Genomic DNA, 15,036 nt, shown 5'->3' with positions numbered 1-15,036 from the left:
CCTAGTCAAAAACAATTTATTCCCCAAACTCATCCTAGTGACAACGTGGTATGTGCAGGAAACATTAAATGACATTGATGAAGGAAATGAGATAGATATTTTGAATTTTCATATTGTAATTCTATTGAAGTATAAAAAGATAGGAATAATGCTCTCTCAATAGGTCAAATATTTCATTAAGTTCACTTATTATTCATTTCTAGTGATTCAGAATAATCCATATTCCCATATAACCTTCATGTGCAGGTAATATTCAAAGCTGCAATCTAGAACATTTACCAGAATAGATTTATTGCCATTTAGGAAATGTTTAGATTGTTACAGTCATATATAATTAATAGATTTCACACTTTACTGTCTCAGTTGGCTAGATTTGAAAAAAGTTTGCTCTCTGAAAACACTAAAGTGCACGATGCAAAAGTTGAATAACTCAAACCATTATTAATACATGTTAAATTCAAATGGGAAAAAATGATTTACATCCAAAAAAGGAAATAGAGCGTATGAAAACACAACTAATACACAAACATCCAATTCTCCAGCAAACAAATTGCTTAACTGAGCTCAATATTTATTTCAGCTGCTCTTATTCCACCCACCTCTTTTATATAGTGTGCCACTGATACAGTTGCAAATTCTCCAAATAGTTCTTAAAATGACAATACTAAATACTTGCAAGAAAGGAAACCGTCTTTTGTCACTTAAGTACAAGTCACTAGGGAAAAAGAACCAGATGATACACCTATTATAAGAAAAATAAATATTTCAGACTAGGAAGTTCTGGAAACCACATTGTTGATCACTCAAAGCTCATGCATTTTATTTTCCAGACTGAATCTTAGAGTTCTTCCTTGTAAAATCCAAGTTTGGCTAGTGACATTTCCTTCCTCAGATGCATCACTTCCCAAAACATTTGTTCAACTGTAAAAATAATGATAAAAACAAAATAATTAGTCAGTACTACTCTTGATTTAATGAGCTTGCATTCGTGATTAAAATTCTAACTACAATTAGATTTTCACAGAAGACATATTGATTTGATTTTTAAACCTTTTTCCACATAGGCAATAGATAGAATGACGGTCATATTTTGAGATATAATACACTCCAAAAACAAAATTCACTGAACGATGCCTTGCAGAAATTACATTATTTCAGACATTTTAACATCATGGACTCATCTAAAATACGTTTAATATACATTATATATAACTGCATGAACACTTAATTGCAAAATATATTATTTCAGTTGGAAGGAGTAAGAGGTAAGGAACAGGTCAAATCAAACTAGTTTGAAGCTCCAAATATTTTTTTTGAAGATGTGACCAAAAAGGTTGATGATGGCAGAGCTGTAAATATAGATTTCAGCAAAGCATTCGGCAAGGTAGGCTGCTCTGGAAGGTTAGATCGCATGGAAACCAAGGCGAGATAGCTGAATAGAAAATTGGCTTCATGGATGGAAGGTTGCTTCTCAGACTGGAGGCCTGTGACTAGTGGTGTGCCTCAGGGTTTGGTGCTGGGCCCACTATTGTTTATCGGTGGGGGCGCTGCAAGCCGGTGCCCTGTCAGCAGCGTGTCCGTTTTTTTTCAACTTTTTTTGTTTTTTGTGTTTCTTGTGTGGGGGGTGGTGTGGGGGGGTGAGGGGGAAACCGTTTCGGTTGCCTCCTCCATGGAGAGGCGACTTTTTCCAGGTCGCCTCCCCCGTGACCTAACAACGAGGATCGGGCGGCCTTTCCCGGAGACGCACCCGGGGCTTCTGCGGCAGGCGTAGCGTGGACTCTCGGCGTGGAGCGTGCGAGCCCTTGCTGGAGGGGAGCGTTCCGTTTCGCAGGCCCGCGGCAGCCTGAAGCCGCGGTCTGCAGAGTTTCAGCTGGCGCGGCGTCCGCAGCCCGGGATCCCTCGTGGGGGACCCGGGAGAAGAAGGAGCTTCCACCGCCGGCCCGCAGCCAACTTCTACCGCGGACCCGGTGTGGACTTACCATCACCCCTAGAGGGGAGCTTCGACCGCCGGCCCGGCGGTCTGCGGTGCTTCTGGCTGCGGCGGGGACTTTAAATCTTCGACCGCTGGCCTGCGGCCTACACCAACCTAAAGCCGCGGCCTTCGGTGAGGAAGAGCCGATCCTGGACCGACTCTGGACTCTGGTCCCGACCACGGGGGGAAATGGAGGAGGACTGGCCAAATTTTGTGCCTTCCACCACAGTGACGAATGCTGTGGTGGATGTTTGTGTTAAATTTTTATTGTGTATTGTGTGTTCTTTATCATTGTACCGCTGCTGACAAATTCATTTCACTTGCACTTTATGTGCAATGTGACGAATAAAACTAATTGATTGATTGATTGATTGATATCTAGGTGATTTGAATGAGAACATTTACAATGATGTGACTAGGGCTAGAGGGTCTGAGATATAGAGAGAGGTTAACAAGACTGGGATTTTATTCCTTGGAGTCAGGAGGATGAGGGGTGATCTTATAGAATTGTATAAAATTATGAGAGGAATAGTTCGGGTAAACGCTGTGTTTCTTGCCCAGTTGCCCCCAGAGTAAGTGAATCGAGGATGAGAGAACATAGGTTTAAGGTGAAGGGGAAAAGATTTAATAGGAATCTGAGGGGTAACCTTTTCACACAAAGGGGGGTGGGTGTATGGACCAAGGTGCCAGGGGAGGTAATTGAGATAGTGACTATCCCAATGTTTAAGAAACAGTTAGACAGGTACATGAATAGGACAGGTTTGGAGGGATATGGGCCAAACGCAGGCAGGTGGATTAATGTAGCTGGGACATGTTGGTCAGTGCGGGCAAGTAGGACCGAAGGGCCTGTTTCCAAGCTGAATCACTCTATGGTATCTCATGCTCCTTTTTTGCCCTCCTGATTTTATTCTTAAGTATGCTCCTCGATTCCTTACATTCTTGCAGGGATTTACTTGATCCTAGCTGCCTTTACCCGACATATGTCTACTTCTGCTTCCTGACCAGAGCCTCAATTTATTCACGCCCTGAGCTCATACACCTTACTCTGTCGGGTCTCTCACATTGAAATAAAACCAACTTAAACCAACTGTTCTGCCTCACTCCCTTCTGTGCTCCTGCCAATCTTGTCCACCGAACTTGCTGTCATCACCCACTGTAACGACTGCCAGCCTCTCACCTGCTCACTCCTACATTGGATACCCTCACTCCTACATTGGATACCTTCACCTTGCCAATCAAGTATAAACCTGCCCATGTAGCATTAGCAAACCCAGGATATCGGCTCCTGGTGCAACCCAACCCATCTTGTACGTCACCACTGCCCCAGAAGATGCCTCAATGGTCCAAAAAATCGAAATCCCTTTCCCTGCACCAATTCTTCAGTCACAAACGCACCTGTCCCAGCTTCCTGTGCCTACCCTCCCCAGCACAAGGCTCCAGGAGCAATCTGAAGATTACTACCCTTGAGACCCTGCAACTTAACCTTTTCCTAGCTCTCTATATTCACTCTATAGGACCACATTCCTTTTGCAACCAATATAATTTGTGCCAAAGTGCATTATGGCTTCCAGCTGCCTGCCCTCCCCTTGAGAATATTCAGCTCCAAGACATCCTGAACCATGGCTCCAGTGAGGCCACACATCATCTTTGAGTCTCTTTGCTAAATGCTAACTGCTTTCAGCTCCCAGACTGAATGTGCCTCAACAACTGGCTGTTGACTTTTAAAAGTCCCGCTCTTCTGTTCCTGTTGGCAGTTGCTCACTGAATATGACTTTCTGACCTTTTCCTTTCAGTGGCAAAATCTGTTCTTGTCTAATACCAAAATTGGTCATGCCACAATTTAGAACTTTAACTGTGTGGGCAGGAAATGCAGATGCTGATTTAAACCGAAGATAGACACAAAAAGCTGGAGTAACTCAGCAGGACAGGCAGCATCTCTGGAGAGAAGGAATGGGTGACTGATGGGTCTCGACCAGAAACGTCACCTATTCCTTCTCTCCAGAGATGCTGCCTGTCCCGATGAGTTACTCCAGCTTTTTGTGTGTATCTTAGAACTTTAACTTGTGGACCGTCCCTGTCCTTATCCATAGACCTAATCGAACTGTGGTCACTGGTCTCAAAGTGCTCACCCCTTAACACTTAAGTCTTTTGCTCTGCCCAATTTACCAAAAGCAGGTCCTTTGCTGTCTCTTGTGGGGCCTTTACATATTACCTGAGGAAACATTCCTGAAGACAATTGACAGATCTCGCCCCACCCAAGCCCTTGGCACTATGACGTCCCAGTCTCTAGGGAAGTGAAATTTCCTATTATGACAACCCTATTATTATTGCAACTGTGTGCAATCTCCTGGCATATTTTTTCCTCTCATTCCCGTTGAATATTTGTGGGCCTACAATCCTAACAAGATGTCATCCCTTATTTTTCTCAGGTCCATCCATGTAGCCTCACTGGGCAATCCTTCAGTAAAGTCAGCCCTGTACCGTAGAAAATTAAGCTACTAGTCCTGTCCCCCCCGTAGCCAGGTTTCTGCAACAGTTATAACATCCCAGTTGCATGTACCTATGTCCTGAGTTCATCTGCATTGCCCATCAAGCCTCTTGCGTTGAAATAAATGCAATTTATTCCAAGCATCGTTCCTCGATCTCTGACATGCCTCTGCCTGTCCAGTCTACTGAACTTGCCATTATTGACTACTGTATAACTTCAAGCCTCCAACTTGCCTCACTACTACAATGGCTTATGTCCCCCAGCCAATCTAGTTTAAACCCTCCTTGGCAGCACTTACAAACCTGCAGAGATATGGATCAGTACAGGAAAGCAGTGCCAAGATAAATGAGCTTATGAAATGGTGGAGCAGGATCGAGGGGCTAATGACCTCATTATGCTTCTCACGTTCTTCTGTTCCTGACTAGTAAGACTAATGTCAGTTGTCATTGCAACCAAGTAAAGAAATTCCATGTCAGTGTTTTGGGATTTCAGCTAAATGTAGGAAGGCATAATTTGTCTTTAATCAGTTTTATTGCAAAATCACAAATGACAATGTTTCCTTAATTACCATCAAAATAGCATTTTCAATTTTCAAATAAGTACTCACCTTGTTGTTTAACTAGACCCTGCTGAATATATCGAATGTAAGTGAAGAAGTTACATACAGACATAATCTAAAAAAAGACAAAAAAAACACTAATATCTTGCTCTCAAATAAAAAGAATAATTTATTAGCTGCTCATCAGAAAATACTAGAAAGAACAATTACTTATATTTTTAAACGTGTAACATACATACCCTATATCTACAAAATGGTGAAACATAGTAGTAGCTACTGGAATCTCCCAACTTAATTCGGTGCTTACAAGTTTTAGTTTGACCACTCAGTGCACACTTCCTGAACAGAAATAGAAAACCAATTAGAGAAATGCACTTTTTAAAATTATATTCCTTTGTCAAATAAGCTTATCTGTAGTCATGAATGTTAGGAACAGGCACAATTGTGTCAAAATTCCAAGAATAGATGAACGCAAATTTAAATATCATACCAAAACTGCCGAATTTCAAGGTAGCGCCAACATACACAAGCTTTAGGTCTGGGGTAGTCCAACTTAGAAACAGTCGGATATTGGACCACTTTCGCATGGTCCAAACAACTGGAAACTTTTGTTTAACTACCTGTTTTTCTTCTGAAAAATCACCATCTTGAAGCATTTTATTAACACCATTAATGAATAACATTATTTACCAGATATCAACTACCTTGTGTACAAAATTAGCAGATCAAGCTTTAGTGAGACTAACAGCACCCACTCTAAAAGATAAAATGGACAGCAACATCAATATACACATACCAAACACAAATCTATTAGAAGTTAACTGAAATTCCTTACTCATCCACATGATACACAGTTGCAAAATCCAATTATGGTCTTAGTAATTAAATGAATACATTAGGATATTTGTTCACCAAATTAGCACCCAAGCAAGTGCAAGTTAGGGCTGATGCAATTTTCTTTTTGGGGTGTTGGTAAGTTCCTAAAAGCTCAATTTCATAGCTTAATCATAATTCTGCCAACAATCTCCAGCCTTGAAAACAATAATTTAAGTGTAACACCTCATTCTCTCAGAAGATGGTGTTGAAGATACTTTAATTCTACTAAATATTTTTCATTTATATTTCCTCAATCTTTACTTCCTGCAACAATTTAAAGCTAAGAAATGGGCTTGGCCAACTTGTAGCCATAGATTTTATACAATGAGAAACAGCAACAAACACTTCCTCACTTTGTATGGCAGAATAAAAATCTTCTTGATTTAGACTTTAGAGATACAACGCCCACCAAAGTCCACGCCAACCAGTAATCACCCCATACACTAGCGCCATTTGACACAGTAGGAATTATTTTCAATTTTACCGATGCCAATTAACCTACAAACCTGTACATCTTTGGACTGTGGGAGGAAACCGGAGCACCCATAGAAAACCCATGGCATCACAGGGAGAACATACAAACTCTGTACAGACAGCACCCGCAGTCGGGATCAAATCCGGGTCACTGGAGCGGTAAGGCAGCAACTCTACCACTGGGCCACTGATGCTAGCAGAGAAGGGGCTCAAGCCCTATAGATAGAAAATGGCTTCACATTATACCAACATTATTTTAGTTCTCTTCCACTATACAAATGAGGCGGCACCCGTAAATATAATTAATGCTTAAAAGTTGCTCATTCTGTGGCATGTGTATTTAATTGAACAGAATTACCTACACGTTCATGCATAGAAACTTAAAGAATACCACATAATTAAAACGGGAATATTTCCAAAAAATATCCAATTGGAAGAACGAGTAAAGCATGTGTACAAGTGTACCAATAGGGCTGATACTGGATGCCGAAAACAATTTAACATATTTTTACATTTATTCTTGAGATATGAATTCTGCTGTCAAAACAAATATTAATTGTTCAACTCTTGTTATCATGAAATAGCACTGACAGACTGCATTCTTGTACCATTGCAGTCTAGGCCCAAATGTTCTCCAACAAGGTCCTTGAGGGAATTCCTGAACATCAACCAGAAACAATAAAAGGATTGTGATGAAGGTTGAAGGAAAGATAGTCTTGAGGACATAGAAAATAGGCCATTCGGCCCTTTGAGCCAGCACCACCATTCATTGTGATCATGGCTGATTGTGCCTGCCTTCTCCCTATATCCCTTGATTCAACTAGCCCCTAGAGCTCTATCTAACTCGATTAGATGCAGCTCCATATAATTCCCATCCTTACAAATCATTTGGACTCAAGGGAAAATGCTATGACTTGTGTTAAACAGTCCTATTGCAAGAGGAAATGAAGACCATTTGTATTTATTGACCAGTTCAGTTAACTGCATCAGACACAATTCAGACTTTATTTCCTTGACATACTTTCCTGTTTTATTTTAAATTTTAAAAAGCTCCAATTAATTTATGAAATGACTTTTAAAGCATTGGCTTCTCCACTATTCATACTATGATAGAAGACTGAAGCTGCACCATAAATATACTAATAGCTTCAGTATAAATAGAAAAACTTTATTTTTGCATTTTCCATCATAAATGTAAATACCGTTGTTCCTATAGAATTTGATACAGGAAATATATTCATGTTCAAATATTAGTGTATTACACACATTCAATATAATTAAAACTATTAAACTTACTTGGGCCCTCCACATTCCACTGCAGAAGCTTTCACAACAGGGAGAGGTTGAAAAACAACTGGTTCTATGCTTAGAGTATTCCCTTCCACAGCTTCAAGAATTGTGGAAGCTAGCTGGAGTATGGAAAAAATATTTAAAGATTGCTTAAAAACGTGTTCAGCCAACTTAACTGCGATTAATTACGTTTTTGCATCAATCATATCTATATGGAATACATTGTAAACAAAACCACCTCAATGGATGGTTGCTGGATTTTATAACGATCTGCAACACCCTCTGAGAAGTCTGTGAACCATCATTTGAAAGCTCTAAGATTGAGATGCACAGATTTCTGCTGGAGTATCAAGAGAAATGAGCACGGTACAGATCAGACACAAGTGTAGAATGTGCTCAAAATGATCAATGGCTTACACTTTTCCCACAAAGACAGTGGCCTAGAACAATGCATTATTAAAATTGTTTCAAGAGCAGAATGCAGTTGACAATATCAAGATGGAAATGTGTCATGCTGGAAATTCCGCAGGATACTTTCAATCATACAAATCAAAAAGATGTAATGGCTGGAAAGCACAGCATGTCTGGGCTCCATTGGTGGAGTCCAGTGATAAAGTGGATGGACAGATGTACCTCCATCTGTTACTCAGCTCATCCTGGACTACAATATTCAGGGATTTACTGAGCAGGGAGATGCTGAATGCCCACATGATTCAACCAAAGTTTCTGCTCTAACTTTTCCTTATTAACATAAGCAAACATGAAGTCAACTTTAAAGAACTAACTATTCAACCCAATTCATAGCATTCAATTGTACTTTTATTGTCACATGTATGGTGCAAACGCAGTGAAATTATTTTCTTACAGTCTAGTAGTGTATTTCCATACCCTGATTAGCAAGTATTACTAACATTGAGTCACTTTCAGTTATATGGTTGAGTTTCTTACCTCATTTTTTGAAAAGGTCAAACAAGGATATATATCTTCTTTATATATTCTGTCTAAAAAACAGCAGGTTTTATCGATTGTTGGTTCTTCTTTCCATGCTTTAAATTCACCAAACAGAAGCAAATCAACCTTTTGCAAAGTTACAAAATAAGTTGTAAGTAAGGCCAAAGATAAACTAATCATATCTAACTTTGGAAATTTCAAAAATAATTGCTGAAAGTGCCCGCATTTTAGCAAATTGCGTGATAATTTGAATTTACCATTAACTCTTAAATTTACTACCAATACTATTCCGGATTTTTTTTAAGGTTGTACAGAATGTATTTATTCTGATAGAATGACAGGTTTACCAAAATAAATTAGTACACAAAATCTCTCCACTCTGCCAAACCAGAAAAGCACCTTTCACAACTGGCGTGGCAATACAAGTGACTTTACTTTTGTGAAGAATGTCAGCCTTGATTCTATGAATTGCACAAAGTCCATTCAGATGTGTTCCAGGATCAAGCTGTGGTCATGATTTTGCTATCTATACTACGATCCAAGCTTTGAGGGAGATGTTCAGATATAGGTTTTCAATAATGACAATAAATGAGAACACGTCTCCACTATCAGGTGGCATCATTTGATAAAAATCAAACCCTAACCCTGACCACTGGTGTCTTAATGAAACAAAAAGCACTGCATAATTTTCAGTGTTTTCTTTCTAATTGCAAAGCACCAGAAACTTCATTGTTCATTCCCCACAAGCAACTATGTAATCAGGTGAGGGAAGCTCTGTTCAGACACAGATGGATGATGCAGGACGATGGCACAGTCAACCATGTCACCAGAAATGAAGAGGAATGATGCCCAAAATGAAAAATAATATTGACCACGATTCGAGCACTGGTGTGTTTATCTAAGAACTACAAATGGATTAGATTATACACAATGTAACAGTGAAACTCCTTAATAAAACTTACTTCTTTGCAATCTCTTGCAATAGGTTGTATCACATTCATCTCTTGGCTGTTGCTTGCCATGGCACTTGTACTTTTATTTCGAGCATGTCCCTTTTTAAAATGAGGTTTTGCATTCAATTGAAGCTCCTTCATGGGTGATGTTGGTGAAGAAGTCTGGACTAGTGTTTTCAATGCTGCTACTTCAGCTTGTAGCACATCAATCTTTTAAAGCAAAATAGTTTTGCCACATAATTAAAATTAGTAAGTTTAATTAGTTTACTTCAACAAAACACAAGGTTAAAAAATGCAGAGTAAAAACAATATGCTAATCTACATCTGAAAAACAAAGGTTTTGAAAAGTGATGTGGAATTACAGCATTGCTGAGATTTTCAAACTAAATGTTTTAAGGTGCACCCAATGAAAGTGGTTCTATGCAGTTTTTATTGGAAAAAAATGTTCTCGCATTTACCTTGCCATGAGCTTCTTTTAACTGTTTCTCAGCTGCTGCTTGTTTGACATTTGCTTCCCGTACCATTTTATGAGCTTCCTTGAAAGAAAGGAAAGAGTGATGATTTAAACTCATTAGCTTCGTAACTGGTGGACTTTCCATAGGTGATTGAGGCAAAGTTTAAAGGAGATGTGTAGGGCAAGTTTTTTTTAAACACAGAGGATGGTGGGTGTCTACAACGCATTACCAGGTGGTGGTGGAGGCAGATGCGACAATGCCGTTTAAGAGACAATCAGATAGGCACATGGATATATAAGGAATAGAGGGATATGGATCATTTACAAGCAGATATCGGTTGTCTTGGCATCATGCTCAGCACAAACATTGTGGGTCAAAGGACCTGTTCCTGTGCTGTTCCATGATGTTTTTGTGATTTGGAAACGAGGTGAAGAAAGTTAGTGAGAGAGAATGGAATACTTTTCATTTCAGAAAGCCAGGATCAGCATCAAACCGACCATGATTGGATGTAGAATATACTGTGCATTCATAAAACATTCAGACACCTAGATTTGTCCACATTTTGTCATGTCACAGCCTTATTTTAAAATTGATTTAATTCTTTTTTTTTAAATCATCAATCCACACACAATACTCCAGAATGAAGCAGCAAAAACAGGTGTTTAGAAATTTTCGCAAAGGAATTAAAAATAAATAACTGAAATATCACATTTACATAAGTATTCAGACCTTTTGCTGTGACACTCAAAATTGAGCTTAGGTTCATCCCGTTTCCATTGATTATCTTTTAGATGTTTCTACAACTTGGAGTCCACCAGTGGTAAATTAAATTGATTGGACATGATTTGGAAAGGCACACACCTGTCTATATAAGGTCCCACAGTTGACAATGCAAGTCAGAGCAAAAACCAAGCCACGAAGACAAAGGAATTGTCCATACCTCCGAGACAGGATTGTGTCGAGACACAGATCTGGGGAGGGTATAAAACAATTTCTGCAGCATTACAGGTTTCGAAGAGCACAGTAGCCCCCGTCATTCTTAAATAGAAGAACTTTGGAACCACCAGGACTCTTCATAGAGCTGGCCGCCCAGCCAAACTGTGCAATCTGGGGAGAAGGGCCTTGGTGATCAGCCAGGATCACATAGAATTGGCCGAATGGCCTACTCCTGCACCTATTGTCTATTGGTCAGGGAGGTGACCAAGAACCCAATGGTCACTCTGACAGAGCTCCAGAGTCCCTCTGTGAAGATGGGAGAACCTTTCAGAAGGACAACTATATCTGCAGCACTCCACCAATCAGGCCTTTATGGTAGAGTTGCCAGATGGAAGCCAATCCTCAGTAAAAGCACATGAGAGCCTGCTTGGAGTTTGCCAAAAGGCATGAGAAACAAGATTCTCTGGTCTGATGAAACCAAGATTGAACTCTTTGGCCTGAATGCCAAGCGTCACGTCTGGAGGAAACCAGGCACCGCTCATCACCTGGCCAATACCATACCTATGGTGAAGTATGGTGGTGGCAGCATCATGCCGTGGTGATGTTTTTCAGCGGCAGGAACTGAGAGACGAGTCAGGATCGAGGAGAAGATGAACGGAGCAAAGTACAGAGAGATCCTTGATGAAAACCTGCTCCAGAACATTCTGGACCTCAGACTGGGGCGGAGGTTCACCTCCCAAGACAACGACCCTAAGCACACAGCCAAGACTACGCAGGAGTGGCTTTGTGACAAGTCTGTGAATGTCCTTGAGTGGCCCAGCCAGAGACTGGACTTGAACCCGATTGAACATCTCTGGAGGGACCTGAAAATAGCTGTGCATCGACGCTCCCTATCCAACCTGACAGAGCTTGAGAGGATCTGCAGAGGAGAACGGGAGAAATTACCCAAATACAGGTGTGCCAAGCTTGTAACGTCATAACCAAGAAGACTTGAGGCTGTAATCGCTGCCTCAAAGTGCTGAGTAAAGGGCCTGAATACTTATGTAAATGTGATATTTCTTTTTAATTACTTTGCAAAAATTTCTAAACACCTGTTTTCACTTTTTTTATTATGGAGTATTGTCTGTAGATTGATGATTAAAAAAAAGAATTTAATAAATTTTAGAATAAGGCTATAACGTAACAAAATGTGGAAAAGGTGAAGGGGTCTGAATACTTTCTGAATGCACTGTAGTTCCTTTGCAACAGTAATTAGTGGCAATTAATTCTACAGATTCACCACCCTCATCGTCTTTCTAAAGGTACGTCCTTTTATCCCAAGGCTATAGTCTCTGGTCCTAGACTCTCCTATTAGTGAGAGCATTCTCTCTGCGTTCCCTCTGTCCAGGCCTTTCACTATTCAGTAAGTTTTAACAAGGTCTCCCCCCATCCCCAAAACAACATTTTGCACCTTTCATTTTTTTAAAAACAACATGTAGCAAAGGGTTATACAACGGAAAAACACTGAAGAGATTAATCGTTAAGTACACTTATTATTGCTGAAATGTGAATCTGTTTTGCAGCTGTGCACAGTAGTCTCAAATGACACTGTGTCTCCCCAATGTCAGCTTACGTAACCAATCAGGTGCAAGTACTTCTCAAAAGGAGACCAGCTTGCCAGACATCAGAATCTCACACAGAATGTAAAGAGTCAGAGATATAACAGAAAACTCTGATGTCCCTGCTGGGGAGGAAGTCAAATAATACTATTGATATTATAGAGATCTAGTTTAAAAATGTAATAGGGATAAAGTAACAGTTTATGTTTTAAACAAATAATAGGTATATAGAAAAGTGCCACTCTGAGGAAATGTAGCATTTTGTGTATAATAGATAAAAACCACAGAGATAGATTCATCTATCTGGTGCAGTAAAACGGAAGATCCAATGAAAAGGAGCGACACACACGAGCAACTATACATTTGTTGTAATCCACTAAATTAAGAGAAGATACAGACCATGAACTTTAAAATTAACTGCAGGAAAAAATTTAATTACCTCTGTCAGTTTATGATTCAGATAGCATAGGACATAGTAGGTTCATAATGGGCAAAACTACACAAAAGGAATAAGAGAATAAATAACTTACTGAAAAAAAAATAATACAAATAGTAGGATCCATCTTGCAAAAGTCACCACAGTATTGTGTGGCTATGAGAAGAAAATGAAAATTATCACACACCTAAAAATGGCAGTTTCCCTGTCAATTCCAGAGCTTTTTGTTCCAGAAAACTGCCCTGACTCAAAAACAAATTTGTTCATATCAACTCTAGAAATGGAAAAACATCTAACAAACAACTTGATCAGATCCTGCACAAAGGTGGGGTTTTTAGAACAATAATCAAATTGAATTTAACATAGTCAAATTCAAATCCAGCACATACAAACCTCAAATAAACTAGCTGTGAGCTCTTCAAGTTCTTGACCCAGTTGGTCTCTAACTTTGGATAAGCGCTCACATTCTTCATCTTTTAGTTTCAGTTCCTGTTGCACAGAAATTATCCAAATTATTCAAATTAAGAATATGACAAGTGATTTTCCACAAAAAACTTTAAGGGTTTAAATGTTTGGCTAAGGGTTTTCAGTTAAACAGTTTCATACAGTATTCTCATTAAATATTACAGATGCAGGCTTACTGGCTGAGAAAGAGAGTTGCTTACCATTTTACTAAAAACGCAAGAGGGATAAATATACCTCCTCTATTTTATCAGCATAGTTAAGGCGACTTATCCTGAAGTATATTTAAACTATGTTCAAGGTAATTGTCTCTCATACTAGGCTTTGCATGCCTCTCCCTGGTGCATTTAGGAGTTTGAAGTATGAATCCACTTTTAAATTGCATAACTTCAACATTTTGTAATCAGTAAAATTGTATGACGGTGTGATTATTTAAAATTTCCTATTTCTCCTATTAGTATCTCTTTTACAGACACTCTTTCCTTGACACCCACTTTTGATATGCACCATCACCCCTTTCCTCATCTAATCTCTCTCGCGTGTCATTCCATCCCAAACCATCCCTTTTGCTGTTTGGTTTTGGTCACCAATATTTTCAATTTTTTGGCAAAAGAACCAATTGATTTTCTTTTCACCGATCTGGCACTGCTTTATTTGAGATTTCTAGCATCTGCTGTATCTGTTTTACAATAGCTCTGTCACAAAATATATAACTGAAATTTAAATGAATTAGATTTCCCATTTGTTCAGCCACACTACATTGTGCCAAAGCAAGAAATGATTATCAACAAAACGTGGTACAGCGGTAGAGTTGCGGCCTTAGGCATCAGAAACCTGAGTTTGATCCTGACTGCGGGTGCTATCTGTGTGGAATTTGTACGTTCTCCCTGTGACCACGTGGGTTTTCTCTGGGTGCTCCGGTATCTTCCCAAAGACGTGATGTTTTGTTGGTTCATTGGCTTCTGTAAATTGTCCCTAGTGTACAGGATAGAACTAGTGTATGGATAATCGCTGGTCAGTATGGAATCAATGGGCTGAAGGGCCTGTTTCCGTACTGTATCTCTAAACTAAACTAAACAGTTCAATTTAAATTAGTTGCTCTAAAATGAAATATTGTAATCCTTAAACAGATTTTAAATAGACCATAATCCATACGTGCAACAATAGAAGACAAATTACCCTCTGAGCCTTAGCAAGTTCTTCTTTCAGTCTTTCATAGCCTTTCTCCCTCACTTCTTGTACAAATGGGCTTCTCAAATGAGATAGGCTGTCTGTACTTTGTTCAAAGGCATCCTCGGCGCCTTCTTGAACATCATTTGCTAGTACACCTTGTAAAAATTCCACTTCTGCACGATGGTTGCCAACATCACTTGTCAGTTGTTTTGGTGAATTATGTACACTTCCAGAGGTAGCACACGGCATTGAAAATATATTGCTGGAAACATGTGAAAGATGACAGCTATTTACAGTATCATATTAAATAATCTGCAAAACACCTATACTTTAAAGGAATAAATCAATAGATGCACACTCTTGCCCAGAGTAGGGGAATCAAGGACCAGGGAACATAGGTTCACGGAGAATAG

General features: G+C 39.5%; 1 protein-coding gene across 5 annotated transcripts in view; it reads right to left on the bottom strand.

Moving 5' to 3' along the window:
- The window catches only part of rab3ip (RAB3A interacting protein (rabin3)), a 37,199-nt gene continuing 22,163 nt past the window's right edge, over window positions 1-15,036 (bottom strand). For 2 of the 5 annotated variants that reach the window (XM_055650717.1, XM_055650719.1), the window contains exons 3-11: window positions 14,630-14,885; window positions 13,382-13,477; window positions 10,022-10,099; window positions 9,573-9,773; window positions 8,608-8,736; window positions 7,666-7,778; window positions 5,259-5,358; window positions 5,068-5,134; window positions 1-921 (exon numbers count right to left, since the gene is read on the bottom strand). In XM_055650717.1, coding sequence (XP_055506692.1) covers window positions 839-921; window positions 5,068-5,134; window positions 5,259-5,358; window positions 7,666-7,778; window positions 8,608-8,736; window positions 9,573-9,773; window positions 10,022-10,099; window positions 13,382-13,477; window positions 14,630-14,885 — 1,123 coding nt within the window. In that variant the 3' untranslated portion in view covers window positions 1-838. The remainder of the gene's footprint in view (window positions 922-5,067; window positions 5,135-5,258; window positions 5,359-7,665; window positions 7,779-8,607; window positions 8,737-9,572; window positions 9,774-10,021; window positions 10,100-13,381; window positions 13,478-14,629; window positions 14,886-15,036) is intronic. The other 3 variants (XM_055650718.1, XM_055650721.1, XM_055650720.1) reach the window with 3 other exon arrangements.

This window comes from Leucoraja erinacea, chromosome 19 (assembly GCF_028641065.1).
Source record: "Leucoraja erinacea ecotype New England chromosome 19, Leri_hhj_1, whole genome shotgun sequence".
NCBI lineage: Eukaryota > Metazoa > Chordata > Chondrichthyes > Rajiformes > Rajidae > Leucoraja > Leucoraja erinaceus.
The sequence above is the reverse complement of the archived record's forward strand: the minus strand, read 5'-3'. Positions and strand labels throughout refer to the sequence as shown.